Raw genomic sequence first — 21579 nt, forward strand, 5'->3', positions numbered from 1 at the left:
AGATTTGGCCGATGAAGTTTCTTTGGAACGTAGTTTTGGAGCTGAACTAAAGATGGAGCACAGAGCGCAATGCGCAGACGGGGACATGGGAGATGGGAGATGGGAGATGGGGGATGGAGGATAGGGGCTTGGAGATGGATGATGGGGGATGGGAGATGGGGGATGGGAGATGGGAGATGGGGGATGGGAGATGGGGGATAGGGGCTTGGAGATGGATGATGGGGGATGGGAGATGGGGGATGGGGGATGGGGGATGGGAGATGGGGGATGGGAGATGGAGGATGGGGGATGGGGGATGGGAGATGGAGGATGGGAGATGGAGGATGGGGGATGGGAGATGGGGGATGGGAGATGGGGGATGGAGGAATGGGGGAATGGGAGATGGGGGATGGGAGATGGGGGATGGGAGCTGGAGGATGGGGGATGGGAGATGGGAGATGGGGGATGGGGGATGGAGGATGGGGGATGGGAGATGGGCGATGGGAGATGGGGGATGGGGGTTGGGAGATGGGAGATGGGAGATGGAGGACGGGGGATGGGAGATGGGGTATGGGAGATGGGAGATGGGGGATGGGAGATGGGGGATGGGAGATGGGGGATGGGAGATGGATGATAGGGGATGGGGGATGGGAGATGGAGGATGGGGGATGGGGGATGGGGGGTGGGGGATGGGGAATGGGGGATGGGAGATGGGGGTTGGGGGGTGGGGGATGGGGATGGGGGATTGAGGATGGGAGATGGGGGATGGGAGCTGGGGGATGGGGGATGGAGGATGGGGGGTGGGAGATGGGGGATGGGGGATGGAGGATGGGAGATGGGGGATGGGGAGTGGGAGATGGGGGATGGGAGATGGAGGATGGGGGATGGGGGATGGGGGATGGGGTATGGGGGATGGGGGATGGGAGACGGAGGATGGGGGAAAGGGGATGGGAGGTGGAGGATGGGGGATGGGGGATGGGGGATGGGAGTTGGGAGATGGGGGATGGGAGATGGGGGATGGGAGATGGAGGATTGGGGTTGGTGGTGGAGGATGGGAGATGGAGGATGGGAGGTGGGAGATGGGGGATGGGACATGGGGGATGGGGGTTGGAGGATGGGTGATGGGAGATGGGGGATGGGGGATGGGAGAGGGGAGAGGGGAGATGGAGGATGGGGGGTGGGAGATGGGGGATGGGAGATGGGGGATGGTGGATGTGGGGATGGGGGATGGAGGATGGGGGATGGGTGATGGGAGATGGGGGATGGGAGATGGGGGATGGGGATGGAGGATGGAGGATGGGGGATGGGGGGTGGGACATGGGGGATGGGGGATGGAGGATGCGGGATGAAAAATGGGGGGTGGGGGATGGGGGATGGGGGATGGGGATGGGGGATGGGGGATGGGAGATGGAGGATGGAGGATGGGGGATGGGGGATGGGAGATAGGGGATGGGGGATGGGGGGTGGAGGATGGAGGATGGGGGATGGGAGATGGGAGATGGGAGATGGGGGATGGGGCTTGGAGGATGGGGGGTGGGGGATGGGGGATGGGGGATGGGAGGTGGAGGATGGGGGGTGGAGGATGGGGGATGGGAAATGGAAGATGGGGGATGGGAGGTGGAGGATGGGGGATGGGAGGTGGAGGATGGCGGGTGGGGGATGGGGGATGGAGGATGGGAGATGGGGGATGGGAGATAGAGGATGGGGGATGGGAGATGGAGGATGGGAGATGGGGGATGGGGGATGGGAGGTGGGGGATGGGAGGTGGGGGATGGGGGATGGGGGTGGAGGATAGGGGATGGGAGATGGGGGATGGGGGATGGGGGATAGGGGCTGGGAGATGGGGGATGGGGGATGGGGAATGGGAGATGGGGGATGGGGGATGGGTGATGGGGTATGGGGGATGGGAGATGGGGGATGGGAGATGGGGGATGGGGGATGGGGGATGGGGGATGGGTGATGGGAGATGGGGGATGGGGGATGTGGGATGGGAGAATGGAGATGGAGGATGGAGGATGGGGTTTGGGGGATGGGGGTTGGGGGTTGGGGGATGGGGGTTGGGAGATGGGAGATGTGGGATGGGAGATGGGGGATGGGAGATGGGGGATGGGGGTTGGGGGATGGGAGATGGGGGATGGGAGATTGGGGATGGGGGATGGGGGATGGGGGATGGGTGATGGGAGATGGGGGATGGGGGATGGGAGATGGGGGGTGGGGGATGTGGGATGTGAGATGGGAGATGGAGGATGGGGGATGGGGTTTGGGGGATGGGGGTTGGGGGTTGGGGGATGGGGGTTGGGAGATGGGAGATGGGGGATGGGAGATGGGGTATGGGAGATGGTGGATGGGGGTTGGGGGATGGGAGATGGGGGATGGGAGATGGGGGATGTGAGATGGGGGATGGGGGATGGGGGATGGGTGATGGGGGATGGGTGATGGGAGATGGGGGATGTGAGATGGGGGATGGGGGATGGGGGATGGGAGATGGGGGATGGGGGATGGGAGATGGGGGATGGGGGATGTGGGATGGGAGATGGGAGATGGGAGATGGAGGATGGGGGATGGGGTTTGGGGGATGGGGGTTGGGGGTTGGGGGATGGGGGTTGGGAGATGGGAAATGGGGGATGGGAGATGGGGGATGGGAGATGGTGGATGGGGGTTGGGGGATGGGAGATGGGGGATGGGAGATTGGGGATGGGGGATGGGGGATGGGTGATGGGGGATGGTGGATGGGGGTTGGGGGATGGGAGATGGGGGATGGGAGATGGAGGATGGGGGATGGGAGATTGGGGAAGGGAGATGGGGGATGGGGGGTGGGAGATGGAGGATGGGGGATGGGAGATTGGGGAAGGGAGATGGGGGATGGGGGGTGGGAGATGGGAGATGGAGGATGGCGGGTGGGGGATGAGGGATGGGAGATGGGGGATGGAGGATGGGAGATGGAGGATGCGGGCTGGGGGATGGGGGATGGGGGTTGGGGGATGGAGGATGGAGGATGGGGGATGGGGATGGAGGATGGGGGATGGGGTTGGGGGATGGGCATTGGGGGATGGGGGAGGAGGCACGGAGTTAAGACTTTCGCAGCACTGGAAGACGGGGCGATTTTAACAGTGGTGATGGTGGCTCAGCGCCTGGGTAAAGGGATGAGGCCTGGGTTCGATTCTAGCCATGGCAGGTGGTGGAATTTGGATTCAATGAAAATATCCGGAATTAAAAGTCTGATGTCGATCATGAAACCATTGCCGATTGCTGTTAAAACCCATCGGGTTCACTAATCCCCTTTAGGGAAGGAAATCTGCTGTCCTTACCTGGTCTGGCCTACATGTGACTCCAGACCCACAGCAATTTAGCTGACTCTTAAATGCCCTCTGAACTAGGGCAACTAGGGATGGGTAATCAATACTGGCGTGGGCAGTGATGCTCAGATCCCATGAGCAAAAAAATATATATGTGTACATATATATAACATATACACGTATACACCCCTTCCCATTGTATTTATGTATACATACACACACACACACGAACACACACACACACACATATATATATATATATATATACAGTGATATGAAATGGATGTGTGTGTGTGCGCATGTGTGTGAGTGTGTATGTGGGTGTGTGTGTGCACGTTTGTATGGTTCTGTGTGTGTTTGCGTGTATTTATCTGTGTGTTAGTGTGTATGTATCTGTGTGTGTGTTTGTGTGTATTTGTCTGTCTGTTAGTGTGTATGTATCTGTGTGTGTGTGTTTGTGTGTATTTATCTGTGTGTTAGAGTGTATGTATCTGTGTGTGTGTTTGCGTGTATTTATCTGTGTGTTAGTGTGTATGTATCTGTGTGTGTGTTTGTGTGTATTTGTCTGTCTGTTAGTGTGTATGTATCTGTGTGTGTGTGTTTGTGTGTATTTATCTGTGTGTTAGTGTGTATGTATCTGTGTGGGTGTTTGCGTGTATTTATCTGTGTGTTAGTGTGTATGTATCTGTGTGTGTGTTTGTGTGTATTTGTCTGTCTGTTAGTGTGTATGTATCTGTGTGTGTGTGTTTGTGTGTATTTATCTGTGTGTTAGTGTGTATGTATCTGTGTGTGTGTTTGCGTGTATTTATCTGTGTGTTAGTGTGTATGTATCTGTGTGTGTGTGTGTATTTGTCTGTCTGTTAGTGTGTATGTATCTGTGTGTGTGTGTTTGCGTGTATTTATCTGTGTGTTAGTGTGTATGTATCTGTGTGTGTGTTTGCGTGTATTTATCTGTGTGTTAGTGTGTATGTATCTGTGTGTGTGTGTTTGTGTGTATTTGTCTGTGTGTTAGTGTGTATGTATCTGTGTGTGTGTGTGTGTGTTTGTGTGTATTTGCCTGTGTGTTAGTGTGTATGTATCTGTGTGTGTGTGTTTGTGTGTATTTGTCTGTGTGTTAGTGTGTATGTATCTGTGTGTGTGTTTGTGTGTATTTGTCTGTCTGTTAGTGTGTATGTATCTGTGTGTGTGTGTTTGTGTGTATTTGTCTGTGTGTTAGTGTGTATGTATCTGTGTGTGTGTTTGTGTGTATTTATCTGTGTGTTAGTGTGTATGTATCTGTGTGTGTGTTTGTGTGTATTTGTCTGTCTGTTAGTGTGTATGTATCTGTGTGTGTGTGTTTGTGTGTATATTTCTGTGTGTTAGTGTGTATGTATCTGTGTGTTTGCGTGTATTTATCATGTGTTAGTGTGTATGTATCTGTGTGTGTGTTTGTGTGTATTTGTCTGTCTGTTAGTGTGTATGTATCTGTGTGTGTGTTTGTGTGTATTTGTCTGTGTGTTAGTGTGTATGTATCTGTGTGTGTGTGTTTGTGTGTATTTGTCTGTGTTTTAGTGTGTATTTATCTGTGTGTGTGTGTTTGTGTGTATTTGTCTGTGTGTTAGTGTGTATGTATCTGTGTGTGTGTTTGTGTGTATTTGTCTGTCTGTTAGTGTGTATGTATCTGTGTGTGTGTGTTTGTGTGTATTTGTCTGTGTGTTAGTGTGTATGTATCTGTGTGTGTGTGTGTGTTTGTGTGTATTTGTCTGTGTGTTAGTGTGTGTGGATCTGTGTGTGTGTGTGTGTGTTTGTGTGTATTTGTCTGTGTGTTAGTGTGTATGTATCTGTGTGTGTGTGTGTTTGTGTGTATTTGTCTGTGTGTTAGTGTGTATGTATCTGTGTGTGTGTGTGTTTGTGTGTATTTGTCTGTGTGTTAGTGTGTATGTATCTGTGTGTGTGTGTGTTTGTGTGTATTTGTCTGTTAGTGTGTATGTATCTGTGTGTGTGTGTGTGTTTGTGTGTATTTGTCTGTGTGTTAGTGTGTATGTATCCATGTGTGTGTGTGTGTGTGTGTTTGTGTGTATTTGTCTGTCTGTTAGTGTGTATGTATCTGTGTGTGTGTTAGTGTGTATTTGTCTGTGTGTTAGTGTGTATGTATCTCTGTGTGTGTGTGTGTGTGTGTGTATTTGTCTGTCTGTTAGTGTGTATGTATCTGTGTGTGTGTGTGTTTGTGTATATTTGTCTGTGTGTTAGTGCGTATGTCTCTGTGTGTGTGTGTGTGTGTATGTGTGTGTGTTTGCATGTATTTGTCTGTCTGTTAGTGTGTATGTATCTGTGTGTGTGTGTGTTTGTGTATATTTGTCTGTGTGTTAGTGTGTATGTATCTGTGTGTGTGTGTGTTTGTGTGTATTTGTCTGTCTGTTAGTGTGTATGTATCTGTGTGTGTGTGTTTGTGTGTATTTGTCTGTGTGTTAGTGTGTATGTATCTGTGTGTGCGTGTGTGTGTGTGTTCGTGTGTATTTGTCTGTCTGTTAGTGTGTATGTATCTGTGTGTGTGTGTATTTGTGTGTATTTGTCTGTGTGTTAGTGTGTATGTATCTGTGTGTGTGTTAGTGTGTATTTGTCTGTGTGTTAGTGTGTATGTATCTGTGTGTGTGTGTGTGTGTGTGTGTATTTGTCTGTCTGTTAGTGTGTATGTATCTGTGTGTGTGTGTGTTTGTGTATATTTGTCTGTGTGTTAGTGCGTATGTATCTGTGTGTGTGTGTGTGTGTGTGTATGTGTGTGTGTTTGCGTGTATTTGTCTGTCTGTTAGTGTGTATGTATCTGTGTGTGTGTGTGTTTGTGTATATTTGTCTGTGTGTTAGTGCGTATGTATCTGTGTGTGTGTGTTTGTGTGTATTTGTCTGTCTGTTAGTGTGTATGTATCTGTGTGTGTGTGTTTGTGTGTATTTGTCTGTGTGTTAGTGTGTATGTATCTGTGTGTGCGTGTGTGTGTGTGTTCGTGTGTATTTGTCTGTCTGTTAGTGTGTATGTATCTGTGTGTGTGTGTATTTGTGTGTATTCGTCTGTGTGTTAGTGTGTATGTATCTGTGTGTGTGTTAGTGTGTATTTGTCTGTCTGTTAGTGTGTATGTATCTGTGTGTGTGTGTGTGTGTGTGTATTTGTCTGTCTGTTAGTGTGTATGTATCTGTGTGTGTGTGTGTGTTTGTGTATATTTGTCTGTGTGTTAGTGTGTATGTATCTGTGTGTGTGTGTGTGTGTGTGTGTTTGTGTGTATTTGTCTGTCTGTTAGTGTGTATGTATCTGTGTGTGTGTGTGTTTGTGTGTATTTGTCTGTGTGTTAGTGTGTATGTAACTGTGTGTGTGTGTGTGTGTGTGTTTGTGTGTATTTGTCTGTCTGTTAGTGTGTATGTATCTGTGTGTGTGTGTGTTTGTGTGTATTTGTCTGTGTGTTAGGGTGTATGTATCTGTGTGTGTGTGTGTGTTTGTGTGTATTTGTGTTTGTGTGCTTGTGTGCATTTGTGTGTGTGTGTGTTTGTGTGTGTCTGTTTGTATGTATTTATGTCCGTGTGTGTGTGTGTGTGTTCAGGTGTGAAGTCAATTCTTAATTGTATGTGCATGTGTCTGCCAAGCAATTCATTCTGTTTCTCTCTCCATAATGTTGTCCAGTTGGTTGGCTGTTCCCCAGTACTTTTTTTTTCCAATATTTCCGTTTTTGATTTCGCCATTGAGGAAGCATCACAAGGCTGCCCCTGTAAACAACCCTATAGATATATTTTTAACTTCGCCACATTTAGCTTTCAGTTTCTTCTGAATTTCTAATGAAAGATGAAGTAATAGGCAATTCCCTTTACCCACCCGGTGACTCATAGTTGCCCAGAGCTGAGTTCAAATATACTGACTTTGCAATTTATGCTTTAATTTCCTTTTTTTTTTGGAAGCAAACTGTTCCAGCCCTACCCTTTGTCCATTTCCAAGTCAGCAAATACGTTCTGTGGCTTTTTAAGTTCACGTAGTTGAGTTTGACTGGCGTTGCAGATTTATGAATTCATTCACATGATCGTGCTCTCCATCACCATTTCACTTCCACCTCTCTCCGCAAATAGGTTTCCAGGGAAGACAAGTTAACCCAAACCTCCTCGCTTTGCTTGTCTTCACAGTGCCTTTACAGTGCAGGAGGAGGCCATTCGGCCCATGGAGTCTGTACTCGCTTCTCTGAAAGAGCATTCTACCTGGTCCCACTCCTCAGCCTAATCCCCGTAACCTTGCACGTTCTCTCTCATTCAGGGAGCAATCCAATTCCCCTTTGAATGCCTCGATCGACCCTGCCTCCACCACCCTTTCAGGAAGTTCGTTCCAGACTCCAACCCGCCTCTGGGTGAATAAGACTTTCCTCACAGCTCATCTACTGCTTTCGCCAGCCATTTTGATCCCGGGCCCCCCCTAGTTCTTGATGTTCTCTTGAGTGGGAACAGTTTCTCACCACTTACCTTGTCCATAACCCCTCGGGATCTTGAATACCTTTATCAAGCCTCCTTTCAGCCTTATTTTCTCCAGGGAAAACAGTCCCAACCTCTCCAATCTATCCAGAAAGCTACAGTTCTTCATCCTGGGAATCATCCTTGTGCATCTCCTCGGTCCTCTCTCCGATGCCTTCATACCCTTCCTCAAGTATGGCGCCCAGAAGTGGACGCTGTACTCCAGATGAGGCCTAACTAGTGCCCTATTCAAGTTCAACATGACCCCCCTTTACACTTGTACTCAATGCCCCTATTAATAAAGATTATATATGCGATATAAACTGCTCTCTCAACATTCCCTGTCATCTTCAATGACATGGTTTGTGTATTGACTCACGGGGATGTGGGCTTCACTGGCTGGGCCAGCATTTATTGCCCATAAATAATTGCCCCTTGAGAAGGTGGTGGTGAGCTGCCTTCTTGAACCACCGCAGACCCTGTGGTGTAGGTACACCCACAGTGCTGTTAGGGAGGGAGTTCCAGGATTTTGTCCCTGTGGTGTAGGTACACCCACAGTGCTGTTAGGGAGGGAGTTCCAGGATTTTGTCCCTGTAGCGTAGGTACACCCACGGCACTGTTAGGGAGGGAGTTCCAGGATTTTGTCCCCTGTGGTGTAGGTACACCCACGGCACTGTTAGGGAGGGAGTTCCAGGATTTTGTCCCCTGTGGTGTAGGTACACCCACGGCGCTGTTAGGGAGGGAGTTCCAGGATTTTGACCCAGCGACAGTGAAGGAACGGCCGATATATTTCCAAGTCAGGATGGTGAGCGACTTGGAGGGGAACTTCCAGGCGGTGGTGTTCCCATGTGTCTGCTGCCCTTGTCCTTCTAGATTGTGGTAGTCGTGGGTTTGGATGGTGCTGTCTAAGGAGTCTCGGTGAATCCCTGCAGTGTCTTTTGTAGATGGCACATACTGCTGCTGCTGTGCATCGGCGGTGGAGGGGGTATACATGGAGGTTCCTATGTTCCTGCACCTCCTTTGGAGGCGCTCCCTTTATTTCATACTGTCTCACCACGTCTTTCAATCCAAAATGAATCACCTCACACGTCCCTGCATGGAACTCCATCTGCCACCCCTCTGCCCAGTCCACCAACATGTCTATGTCATTCAAGACTATCCCCATCAGAACATTTGACAACATTTTTCAATTGTACCATGTGAAAATTCTGAAATCATGCCCTGCACGCCACAGTCCAGGTCATTAATATATATCAGGAGCAACGAGTGTCCCAACTACAAACCTTCCTCTATTCTGAAAAACGAGCATCCAATCTCACTCAGCCAATTTCTTATCCAAGTGCCTACTTTCCCCCTTACCCCATGACCTAGAATTTTACTCACAAGTCTGTTGTGTGGCACTGTATCAAATGCTTTTTAAAACCCATATACACCACATCAATAGCATTACCCTTATTGAACTTCTCTGTTACCTCCTTAAAAATCCTCCAGCACGTTAGTTAAACAGTTTACCCTGATGAATCTATGCTGGCTATCTTAATTATCCTTCACTTGTCTAAGTGATTTTTGATCTTATCCCACGCTGTAGTTTCCAGATGTTCCCCTACCACTGAGGTCAAACTGACTGGTCTGTAGTTGCCTGATTTACCCTTGTGCCCCCTTTGAACAAGGATGTAACGTTCGCAGTTCCCCAGTCCTCTGGCACCACCCCAGTTTCTAAGGAAGACTGGAAGATTATCACTAGTGCCTCTGTAATGTCCATTCTCGCTCCCCTCAGTGCCCTTGGAGACATCTCACCCGGCCCTGGTACATTATTATTTTAAGTGAAGATAAACTTTCCAACATCCGCTTCCTTGCGATTTTGATATCCTCTAGTGTCTCAGTTATCTCCTTTCTCACCTCGGGCTAGGTAGCAAATTCTTCCTTTGTAAAGACAGGTGCAAAGCGTTCATTCAACAGCTGCACTATTTCTCCAGCCTTCATATGCAAGTGCCCTTTTTGGTCGCTAATCGGCCCTACTCTTTCTTTTCCAACCGTTTAATATTTTCATGGTTATGGGAGGCCTTGGAATTCCCCTTGATATTCGCTGCCAGCCTCTTTTCATGCTCTCTCCTTACTTTCCTTATTAGTTTCTTCACTGCCCCTATTGCCCTTCTACATTCAGCCTGATTCCCCATTGTATTTTCTCCCTGACATTTGCCGTCCGTGCACTTCTCCCTTTTCACCTTCACCCCTGTCATCCAGGGCACTCTGCATTTGTTTGTCCTACCTTTCCCCTTCAAGGAAATATAACTTGACATTGCCTGCAAAAGTTTTCCTTTGAAGGTGGCCCATTGTACAGCCACTGACTTTTCCACCAACGTTTGGTGGGCACTCACCCGACTCAGATGCGTTCTCCTTCCATCGAAGTTGGCTCTCCCCCAGTGAATTATCCCCTCACCGAATTGTCCTCTGTCCTTTTCCATGATTAAGCTAAACTTTATGATACAGTGGCCAATGTTCCCTACAGATTCCCGCACTGAGATTTATCCACTTGGGCCAACTCATTCCCCAGAACCATGTCCAAACCTTGCGTGTGCTCTCCTTGGACTGGAAAGGTATTGTTGTACAAAATGATCTTGAACACATTCCAGGAACTCTCGCCGCTCTTGTTCCTTTGTACCAATCGTATCCCAGTCCATATTTGGATTATTGAAGCCCCGCCCCCACCCATTATGGTTTCTCTACAATTCTTGTACCTCTCCACAGTTTCTTTGCAAATTTGTTCCTCCGTTTCCCTTCGACTAGTTAGTGGTCTGTATACTAGACAGAACAGTGTTATTGCACATTTCCCATTCCATACCTCTAGCCAGAGGGATTCTGTCTTTGACTCCTCTGGAACACCCTCTGTCTGCAGTACTGTAATGCTATCTTTGGCCAATGTCGCCACCCTCCATTTTCATCCTTCCCTGTCTCTCCTGAGGACCTTGCACACAGGGATAGTGAAAGCCCAGTCCTGCCCATCTTTGAGCCAGGTGTCTGTTATAGGAATAATATCATCATTCCATTTGTCATCCTGTGTCTGCAGTTCACCAATGTTATTAACCACGCTCTGTGCATTGACATGATCTGGCTTTTTTACTGTCCCACTTATCCTGACCCCATCTAATGACGTCCTGTTCCCTACTCTAATTCTATCAAACTCTCCAAATATTCTATCTACCTTGATAATACTCTCTGATATATCCTCGTTATCAGTTGATTCTTCACTGAAGATTTCCCACTAAACAGTTTTTCTCCTCTGCACTCCGAATTTCCCCTCCAGGTTCCCATCCCCCCGCGGCTAATCTAGTTTAAAGCCTCCTCAACAGCACTAGCAAATCTCCCCACAAGGGCACTAGTCCCAGTCCAGTTAAGGTGCAACCCGTCCTTCTTGTACAGGTCCCACCTGCCCCAGAAGCCATCCAAGTGCCTCAGGAACCTAAAGCACTCCCTCCTGCTCCATTTCTCCAGCCACATATTGAACTGCTCAATCTACCTATTCTTCTGCTCACTAGCCCGTGGTACTGGGAGTAATCTTGAGATTACTGGTCTTGAAGTGCTGCTTTTCAGTTCTCTTCCTAACTCCCCAAAGCCTGCTTTTCCTACCTATGTCATTGGGTCCCACCGCGGACAATGACCTCTGGCTGTTCATCCTCCCCCAAACGAGTGTCCCGCAGCTGCACTGAGGCATCATTGACCCTGGGACCAGCGAGGCAGTATGCCTCCCTGGAGTCCCACTTAGAGCAGCAGATACCCCTGCCTGGCCCCCCTCGAATTATGGAATCCCCTACCACTATTGCATTTCCACTCTTTCTCCTCCCCACTTCTGCAGCTGAACCACCTATGGTGCCAGGGGAGTTGGGTCCTCCTGTACCCCTCTAAGGAACCACCTCTCTCACCAGCATCCAAAATGCAGCAGCGCTCAAAGAGCCCATAGAGCCTCAGTAGATTCCTGCACTACCCCCACCGTTTCTCTTAGATACTCTGGCTGTCACCCATCTCCTCCCTGCCTGGGTGCTTCTTAGATGTGGTGCGACTACCTCTCTAAACGAGTCGGTTTTGCTTTATTTGGGTGTTCTCATTAACGAAGGAAGGTTCAACATGCTGGGCATTGGAGTAAAGAAGGATGAGAGAGGTGATCTTACTGAAAGCATGTAAATTCTTGAGGGGGCTGAATTGGGTGGATACCGGGAGGATATTTCTCTCTTGAGTGGGAAACTTGAATTGGGAACATAGTTTAAGTATAAGAGGGCACCCTTTTGAGGCTAGAGATGAGATTTTTTTCCCCCTCTCTTAGAGGGTCATTCAAGTTGTGGAATTCTCTTCCCCATTAGGTGATGGAGCCTGGGCTTTTAATGCCACTCAACCTTGAGTTAGATGGATTTTGGTTCGCAAAGGAAGCCAAGAGGTATGGGAAACAGACAGGAGGATGGAGCTGAGACCCTAACCAGGTCAGCCATGATCTTAACGACTGGTGGGGAGCAGACTCGAATGGCCTACTCCTGGCCCTGAACCCTGTGCTCCTAATCGATTGTGACGAATAATGCATTCTATCCAGCAGATCAGCCATTGCAGCAGTTTCAATAGCCCGCGAAAAATAACCTGCATCGGGTTTTCTTGCCGTGGGATGTTTCAGGTGGAAATTGATTTGCTTCGGTGTATCCGGGCACATTGAACACCTCGTGCATGTGCAGGTATCTTCAGAAGCGTTTCATATGCCACATCGATGTGAAACCCTTTTAAACTTAGTGTGACTGCACAGATCTGGACCTAATGCGCCAACATTCTCACATCATGTCAACCGATGTACAAGTAAGACCACAAGACCAAATGACATAGGAGCAGAAATTAGGCCATTCGGCCCATCGAGTCTGCTCCACCATTCAATCATGGCTGATAAGTTTCTCACCCCATTCTCCCGCCTTCTCCCTGTAACCTTTGATCCCCTTACCAATCAAGAACCTATCTATCTCGGTCTTAAATACACTCAATGACCTGGACTCCACAGCCTTCTGTGGCAATGAATTCCATAGATTCATCACTCTCTGGCTAAAGAAGTTTCTCCTCATCTCTGTTCTAAAAGGTCTTCCCTTTACTCTGAGGCTGTGCCCTCGGGTCCTAGTCTCTCCTACTCATGGAAACATCTTCCCCACGTCCACTCTATCCAGGCCTTTCAGTATTCTGTAAGTTTCAATCAGATCCCCCCTTCATCCTTCTAAACTCCATCGAGTATAGACCCAGAGTCCTCAAACGTTCCTCATATGTTAAGCCTTTCATTCCTGGGATCATTCTCGTGAACCTCCTCTGGACCCTCTCCAGGGCCAGAACATCCTTCCTGAGATACGGGGCCCAAAATTGCTCACAATATTCTAAATGTGGTCTGACCAGAGCCTTATAAAGCCTCAGCAGCACATCCCTGCTTTTATACTGTAGTCCTCTCGAAATAAATGCCAACATTGCATTCGCCTTCCTAACTACCGACTCAACCTGCAAGCTAACCTTAAGAGAATTCTGGACTAGGACTCTCAAGTCCCTTTGAACTCCAGACTTCTGAATTCTCTCCCCATTTAGAAAATAGTCCATGCCTCTATTCTTCCTACCAAAGTGCATGACCTCACACTTGCCCACGTTGTATTCCATCTGCCACTTCTTTGCCCATTCTCCTAACCTGTCGAAATCCTCCTGCAGCCTCCCCGCCTCCTCAATACTACCTGTCCCTCCACCTATCTTTTGATTGATTATGTATTATATATATGTATAGGTTCAAAGTACACACGTTTGAAAAGATTCGTACAAGAGCTATAAGGGAGACAACCACACACCTTTGACTCTGCCGCGAGTTTGTATGACCTGAAATACATAACCTGGTAGTTATCTTTCACCATGCAATTGGGCTATATAAGAAAAGAGGAAATACATGAATGGTTCAGCGGAAAGGTTAGCGGAGTGTTATTAATGAAATAGCCCTTGCTATTAAATAATTCTTCAACATAAAACCGAATGAATAGCCTCACTCGGTGTGGAAAGGCTCCATTGTTCTACGCAATTATTGATTGATATATTAGCAGATTCTGATGTTGGGATAGATATGAACACAAAATAAAAAAAAGTAGGTTAAATATTAAAATAAATACATATTAGGTGTGGATAGGGATGTGCCAAGAGCACTTCTCACAGTGAATAAAGGCTATGTTCGTAGATGTGAGTTACTGTTGCTTGGAAAAGTGAAAGTCTTGCAAAAATCTTCGAATTAACTCTCGATCACAAGATTGTTCCACTTTCCCAATTCGGAAGGACTCTTACTCATGCCTTGGCAGTTCCCCTTTCTGTATAGCAGTTCGCTATAAACAACTGTAAGATCAAGCTTGGCTGGCATTTCGGAAAGTGACGGGGCTATGGTCAGGGGAACATGAATCAATTCTACTTGCTGCTCGTGATTGGTGAGTACTTTCCAAAAAAAAAAACAAGAGTTCACTCATATTTTCTTAATATGATAAGACAAGTGGTAATAAGTTGTCCTTGAAGCATTTTGAAATGACAGACTGTGCTGGGAATCTATGAAATAATGTGTGACAAGTCTGACGCTGTTTATTTATTTTCCCTCACTAATTATCTTCCATGTGTCCATGTGGAGTCCTTAAAATCATACAACGTGTCTACCTGCCTGTTACACGCATAATGGTTTCCACTACTCTGAACCCTGGTGTTCAGTTATCTGTCCTATACTCCCCGTTCTCTCTCTCTCTCTCTCTCTCTGTCTACTTCCTTATATAGTGGGCTGGCGTTTGATAGCATCCGATCCTTGGGAGTTGTTGCAGGGACCAAGGAATTCTGGAATAGCAAGACGAATGCATCCACCATCTTTGCATCCACGAAAGCCTCAGGATGCATGGGCTCAGGCCCAGGTCACTTCCAGTCCTGTCCATGTCTTCAATTCCATCTCTTGGCTTCTAATGACTCCCCATGTTTCTTCACCCTCTCCACGCCCCCAATTCCTCTCTCTCTCCCCCCACCACCCCTGAATGAATTGTTCTGCCTTCAAAAATAGTCGCAGCTGCAATGATTTATTTTTCCATTCTCCCAGGTTATCACTCTTGTTCCTTTTTAGAGGTGTCAGCTGTGGCTCAGTCCATAGCACCCTCGCCTTTGAATCAGAGGGTTGTGGGTTCATGTCCCACTCCCGGAAAACCAAGAACTGTGATTGTACTCGAAAGAGTTGCAATCTGTGACTGTTGATAACTGGAAAGAATTTTTAAGTTCATGCTGTCACCCCACCCCGTTCATCCTCCCAGTCTTTAGCCTTACTGGGCAAAGGGCTAGGCGTCTTCATTTGATCTCAAGCTATCTTTAATTCCACTTGCTCGCCAGGTTTTTGGGCTACTTTTTTGGGCGCTTTTTTTTGGAACTTCACGCACAATTGGTTCAAATTATGATTCTAATCTTCCAACGCTATCCCTTAGTTGAGTCCCATTATATCCAGGAATGCACTGTGGTCACCGTGCAACTTATAGGTCGAGAGAAAACATGGAGTTGATGTCAGATCCGGGTTTACCTAAAGCGCTTCCAAACTCAACATAACCTGTCATCACGTTAAAATTACTTTTTACACAGAGGCTCTTTTTCAACTATCAGCTTTTTTTTTTACGTAAACCGTACTCATTGAACTGTCCTGGGTGAACAATATCCGGATCGGTCGGTCTTTTTCTCGATTATTAATCTAAAACAAAACATGCTTCTATATATCCCATCAACTCGCCCTCCATGTTATTTAGTGCGATTTGTTTCTGCCCTTCCTGTATTAAGATTGTAGACCTCTCATGAGTATTGTATGACCTTTAATTCTGCAGGTATAATCTGACCGGCACTAGAAGTATTGTTAGGGGGACTATAAACCTAATGTTTTCTGCCTCCATGTTGCCACCAAACCAATTCTACTTTGTATTCCGAGCCAACGTATTTTTGTACCTTAATCTACTCCCTTGATCCTATCACTTTTTAATGTTGATCAGCATCACTTTCCATTGTCTCCCAGGTCTTATAATGCTTAAATACCCTGGAAAATTTAGTTATCACCTCTGGTCACTTGGCAAGCGTTTCTCCACAATGACTATTAAGACTGACGTTTGGCTTCTAGCTGTGTTATTCGTTCATTTGTTTGTTTCATTAATTCACGGGATGTGAGAGTCACAGGCCAGGATGCCCATCCCCAATTGCCCATGAACTGAGTGGCTTGTTGTGCAACTTCAGAGGTCATTGAAGAGTCAACCACCTTGCTGTGGGTCACACCTAGGGCCAGTCCAGCTCAGGATGGCAGGTCTGCTCACCTGACGGACATTCGTGACCCCTATATAGGGTGTTTTGTGGCGACAGTTGATGATGGATTCACGGTTACCGTAGACGGAGGCCCGGTTTCCAATCCCAGATTTTTGTTTCCATTCATATTCCGCTCGTTACAGTGGTGGAAGGGATTTGAGCTCGTGGTCCCAAAGTGTGTGCACATACAGCGCCATTGCTAATACACAATCACCTATCCCTGAATTTGTTGGAAATGCTGTGCACCTTCAGTTCGGTTGGGAGATGTCAGCTGTGGCTCAGTTCATAGCACCCTTGCCTTTGAATCAGAGGGTTGTGGGTTCATGTCCCACTCCTGGAAACCAAGAACTGTGATTATACTCAAAAGAGTTGCAATCTGTGACTGTTGATAACTCAAAAGAGTTTCAGTTTGAAGGAGGTGTCAGCTGTGGCTCAGTTCATAGCGCCCTCGCCTTTGAATCAGGGGGTTGTGGGTTCATTTCCCACTCCCGGAAACCAAGAACTGTGATTATACTCGAAAGAGTTGCAATCTGTGACTGTTGATAACTCGAAAGAGTTTCAGTTCGAGCGCCTTCAGTTCTGACATTATTTTTTCTCTATTTTTTCTTAAATTTTTGTCACCTTAGTTGCTAATGCCTAATCACTTTAACTTTTATTGTCCCTGGCCCACTTGGCTTAGTTCCCCCAATAAGGCTCCTCTGGAACTTTGATATTGTTTGTGCTCAGTTTGAATTTACCATTTCCTGAACTCTCCTGCTCTTTATCTGTTTGAAACCCTGTGGCGGGATGTTGCGTTTTCGTCAGGAGACCAGGTAGCTTTGGGAAAATGCCATTCATATGTAGCCTGGAGCGATGGATAGCGACGCCTCAATGGCCCACCACTTGTCTGACCGAGAACCTGTGCCCCCGATTTCTGGCTATCACTGGCTTATGTTGGAAGCATTTGGGAACATTGGCCCTCAACCTGCTTGGTCGCACGTTAAGGACACGCCTTCCCTACGCCATTGTGAGAATGAGTGTTTGGTTTCAATATTTTGCGGGGGGGTGGATATTGTGTTATTCTCGAAATAAGTCCGGGTGGTCTGCGCCTGTGTGTGATTTCATTAGTCTGGGAAGGTGTTGATAGGGGTCAGGCTGTGTGGGCGTTTGGAAACATGAAAAGGCAAAAGGTATTAAGTCTGCGGTGAGAGTAAATAAGTTAAATCTAGCACTTGCGTTTTTTTTGATAAGTTGAGCGGTTGTTTGAATTCTAAAGGAGAATCAGAAGTACCAAGCGAAATGTTTGCATCCTGCAGGAGTCAATAACTGAATACTAATGGGGATGTAATATATATTTTTTTGGACCCAAAGTTAAAGACTAGATGGAAGTATGAATGATCTTATATTTGGAAGGTTTTGAGTTTCAAAGAGGTTTGTGAAGAATGGGACTAAGGTGAAAGGGAAAGGAAGCTATATTAGTGTTACTGTGGGTAGCGGTTGAGGTATGGGGGAGCGGAGAGATAGCTATTGAGGTGTCTAGCTGTCGAACCGTTAATGTGGAAATGGGCTGGGGTCACCTGGAGCTGTTGAGAGGTTTTGGGAGGCAGCAAGGAATCTTATCCCGAAGTGAATTCCATAGCAAAGTTGGAGAGGGCGCAGGCCAGTCGGCCTTGAGTGATATTACTGGATTTAATATTGAAATATCTATAAGAGAGTGTTGCCTGGAAAGTCTGTACTTGGGGGTTTGACCAAGTAGAATGTTTTTATGGAATGTATTGTAAGATTGACCTTCATTGTGCAAATGTCATCTTATACCTTTCCATTTCCATTTATTTTTTTTCTCTCAATTAAAATTTTTACTTTTAATTTTGAAAACTCCCAAAGTGTTATCGGACCTCTTACTGCTGTGATTGGTCAGCCTTCTTTCGTTATTATGTGGCCCGGAAAACCAAGTTCCCCTCTGAGGTTTGATTGGTGCAGGAATTAACACTGGCTGTGGTCAGAGCGCTGTGTCAGCTGTGGCTCAGTTCATAGCACCCTTTCCTTTGAATCAGAGGGTTGTGGGTTCATGTCCCACTCCCAGAAAACCAAGAACTGTGATTGTACTCGAAAGAGTTGCAATCTGTGACTGTTGATAACTCGAAAGAATTAAGCCCAGGAGTCAGTCTCGAACCTGGACTGCCTGATTCAGAGTCACCAGGCATCCGCTGTACCCACAAGGGCCTCATTTTAAGATTTCAATGCGGCCCTAAATATTCCATTTGCCGGGATACTGGTCCTAGGCCAGTTCAAGCGGACGCCATTCCAAGGGGAAGAAAAGAAACCACTTTCGCTTTCCTTTGCCGCGGCGCTACTGGCCCAGACAGCGGATTTCTGGCACCAAAAGCGCCATTTAAGCCACCAATTTACAATTCTACGTTGTTTTTCCCCCTACGCTTATTGGCGTGCAGCACAGGAAAAAATGGCAAATGGTATGTCGGCCTTCATGGCTACAGGATTTGAGCAGGGGGCTGAAGATGTATTGTTGCAATTGCTTAGAGTCTTGGTGGGACCATGTCTGGGATATGGTGCCCTGCTTGAGTCTCCTTATCCAAGGAATGATATTCTTGCCATAGAGGGAGCGCAACTGAGGTTCATCAGACTCATTCCTGGGATGGTGGGATTGTGTCCGGAGGAGGGATTGAGGAAACTGGACCAGTAATCTTTTGTGTTGAGAAGCCACCCCATTCAAGCTTACACATTCTTACAGGGCATGACAGAGTGGGTGTCAATAGGGTGTTCCTCATTGGGTTGTGAGTCTAGAACCAGGGGGAACAACTCCAGCATAAGGGGCAGGACATTAAAGACTGAGGTGAGGAGGAATCTCTTCACTCGGCGGGGTGGGGGGGTGGTGAAACTTGGGAATTCTCTACCCCAGTGGGAACTCAATTATTGTGCACCTTCAAGACCGAAACCGACAGAGTTTTGGATGCTGGTGGCATCAAGGGGTATGGAGATAGTGGGGAACAATGGCATAGAAGTAGATAATCAGCCATGATCTGTTTGCCTGGCGGGGCAGTCTCGATGGGCCGAATGGAGTGATCTGGGATAAAGCAGCAATCATTACAAGTGAATGAACTATATGTTTAGGTATCCATTTTAATATTGTATCTCTGTACGTGTATAGTCAAAGGTATATCCTCTGTGTACTTGGCATTGGGCGGTAGTGTCATAGAATGTTGCTTCCTCGCTCTTATGTCCCGATGTTCCTCTCAACAAAAGGACAAGTCCTGTTTTTTTTGTTTTGTTCAGATTCTCAGTTTGAACTTGGAGCTTAGGTGCTGAAAATCACTCTGTGAAGACTCGTTCCTCATTCCGCTTATCCCGCCAGTTCCTAGGTGGAACACGGACCCTTTAGGCTGCTCTCCGCATCCATGAAACCCTGGCTTGGCGTCATTCAGGCCGTTATGTTCAGTTTTTATCAGCGCATCCTAGGAAGGATGTCAATGCCTTGGGGAAGATGGGAAAGGCATTTAACTACACAGGCAGCAACGAAATGTATTGACACGGCAAGACCGGGAAAAAAAAAAAATAGCTTATCTGCAGAGCAGTGAAGTCTATTGGAGATTGGACAGAGGTGTTCAAAGGATGGATGCTCTTCCCAGATTGAATCGGGAGACCATATTACAGGTGGCATAGAGCTTTATTAAAGACAGAACCCAGATTGTAGAAAGGACCAGAGTGGACAGGATAGGAAGCATTTAGTTTCCACACTGCGATTTGTTGTGATATGGAATGTAAATTGACAGCGTCATGCAAGCTGATTCCGTGGTAACTCTCAAAAGAAATTTGGCTAGATGACTGGGAAAAGTGCAGAATCAAAGGCAAAGTCGAATGCACTATCATTAATTGTTTCGCCACGTTGGAATAAATGGCACATATACAATTAACCATATTTCTGCATCTTTCTACGACACTACCGCCCAATCGCAAATTCATAGCGGACGACTCTTTGACTACACATGTACAGAGATACCATATTTTAATGATTATCTAAATGCATAGTTCATTCACATTTTATTATTGCTGCTTTATTTCAGGATGTCAGAATTGGGATGGGGCAGAAGGAGGCCATTGGCATCGACTGGCTGTCGGAATGAGCAACTCACCAAGCGCCATTCCTCCACCCTCTCCCCCTAACACTGCACATTCTTCCCTTTCAGATAACAGTCGCGTTCCCTTTTGAATGCTTCAATTTCGCCTGCCTCCACCAGACGCTCTGGCAGTGCATTCCCGACGCTTTCAACCCACTGCATGAAAAATGCTTCTCTCCACATCACGTTTGCTTATTTTGCTAATTACTATAAATCTGTGCCCTCTTCTTCTCGATCTTTTTTTCACGATTGGGAACAATTTCTCCCTATCTACTCCGTCCAGACCTCTTATGATTTGAATACCTCTATCAAATCCCCTCTTAACGTTCCTTGCTCCAAGTAAGCATTGACCAGAAACTGAACTGGGACCAGCCATATAAATATTGTGGCTACAGGAGCAGGTCAGAGGCTGGGAATCCTGCGGAGAGTCACTCACCTCCTGACTCCCCCAAAGCCAGTCCACCATCTACAAGGCACAAGTCAGGAGTGTGATGGAATACTCTCCACTTGCCTGGATGAGTGCAGTTCCCACAACACTCGAGAAGCTCGACACCGTCCAGGACAAAGCAGCCCCCGCTTGATTGTCACCCCATCCACAAACATTGACTCCCTCCACCACCGACGCACAGTAGCAGCAGTGTGTGTATCACCTACAAGATGCACTGCAGGAATTCACCAAGGCTCCTTCGACAGCATCTTCCAAACCCACGACCACTACCATCTAAAAGGACAAGGGCAGCAGACACTTGGGAACACCACCACCTGGAAGTTCCCCTCCGAGTCACTCACCAACCCGACTTGGGAATATATCGGCCGTTCCTTCACAGTCACTGGGTCAAAATCCTGGAACTCCCTCCCTAACAGCACTGTGGGTGTACCTACACCACATCGACAAAATCCAGGAACTCCCTCCCTATCAGCACTGTGGGTGTACCTACACCACAGGGACAAAATCCTGGAACTCCCTCCCTAACAGCACTGTGGGTGTACCTACATCACACAGATAAAATCCTGGAACTCCCTCCCTAACAGCACTGTGGGTGTACCTACACCACACGGACAAAATCCTGGAACTCCCTCCCTAACAGCACTGTGGGTGCACCTACACCACGGGGACAAAATCCTGGAACTCCCTCCCTAACAGCACTGTGGGTGTACCTACACCACACGGACAAAATCCTGGAACTCCCTCCCTAACAGCACTGTGAGTGTACCTACACCACAGGGACAAAATCCTGGAACTCCCTCCCTAACAGCGCTGTGGGTGTACCTACACCACAGGGACTGCAGCGGCTCAAGGGGCAGCTCACCACCATTTCTCAAGGGCAATTAGAAATGGGCAATAAATGCTGGCCTAGCCAGCGGAGCCCGCATCCTGTGAATGAATAGTCAAAAGAAATAAG

At 47.4% G+C, this 21579-nt stretch overlaps 1 protein-coding gene across 1 annotated transcript in view; it reads left to right on the plus strand.

The window, feature by feature from the left end:
• The first annotated feature begins 14160 nt into the window (after positions 1-14160).
• LOC144672436 (uncharacterized) overlaps positions 14161-21579 on the plus strand; it is a 101059-nt gene continuing 93640 nt past the window's right edge. Inside the window, exon 1 of the mRNA XM_078534280.1 lies at positions 14161-14191. Within this exon, the coding sequence (XP_078390406.1) occupies positions 14161-14191 (31 nt within the window). The remainder of the gene's footprint in view (positions 14192-21579) is intronic.

Source organism: Cetorhinus maximus, chromosome 38 (assembly GCF_964194155.1).
Source record: "Cetorhinus maximus chromosome 38, sCetMax3.hap1.1, whole genome shotgun sequence".
NCBI lineage: Eukaryota > Metazoa > Chordata > Chondrichthyes > Lamniformes > Cetorhinidae > Cetorhinus > Cetorhinus maximus.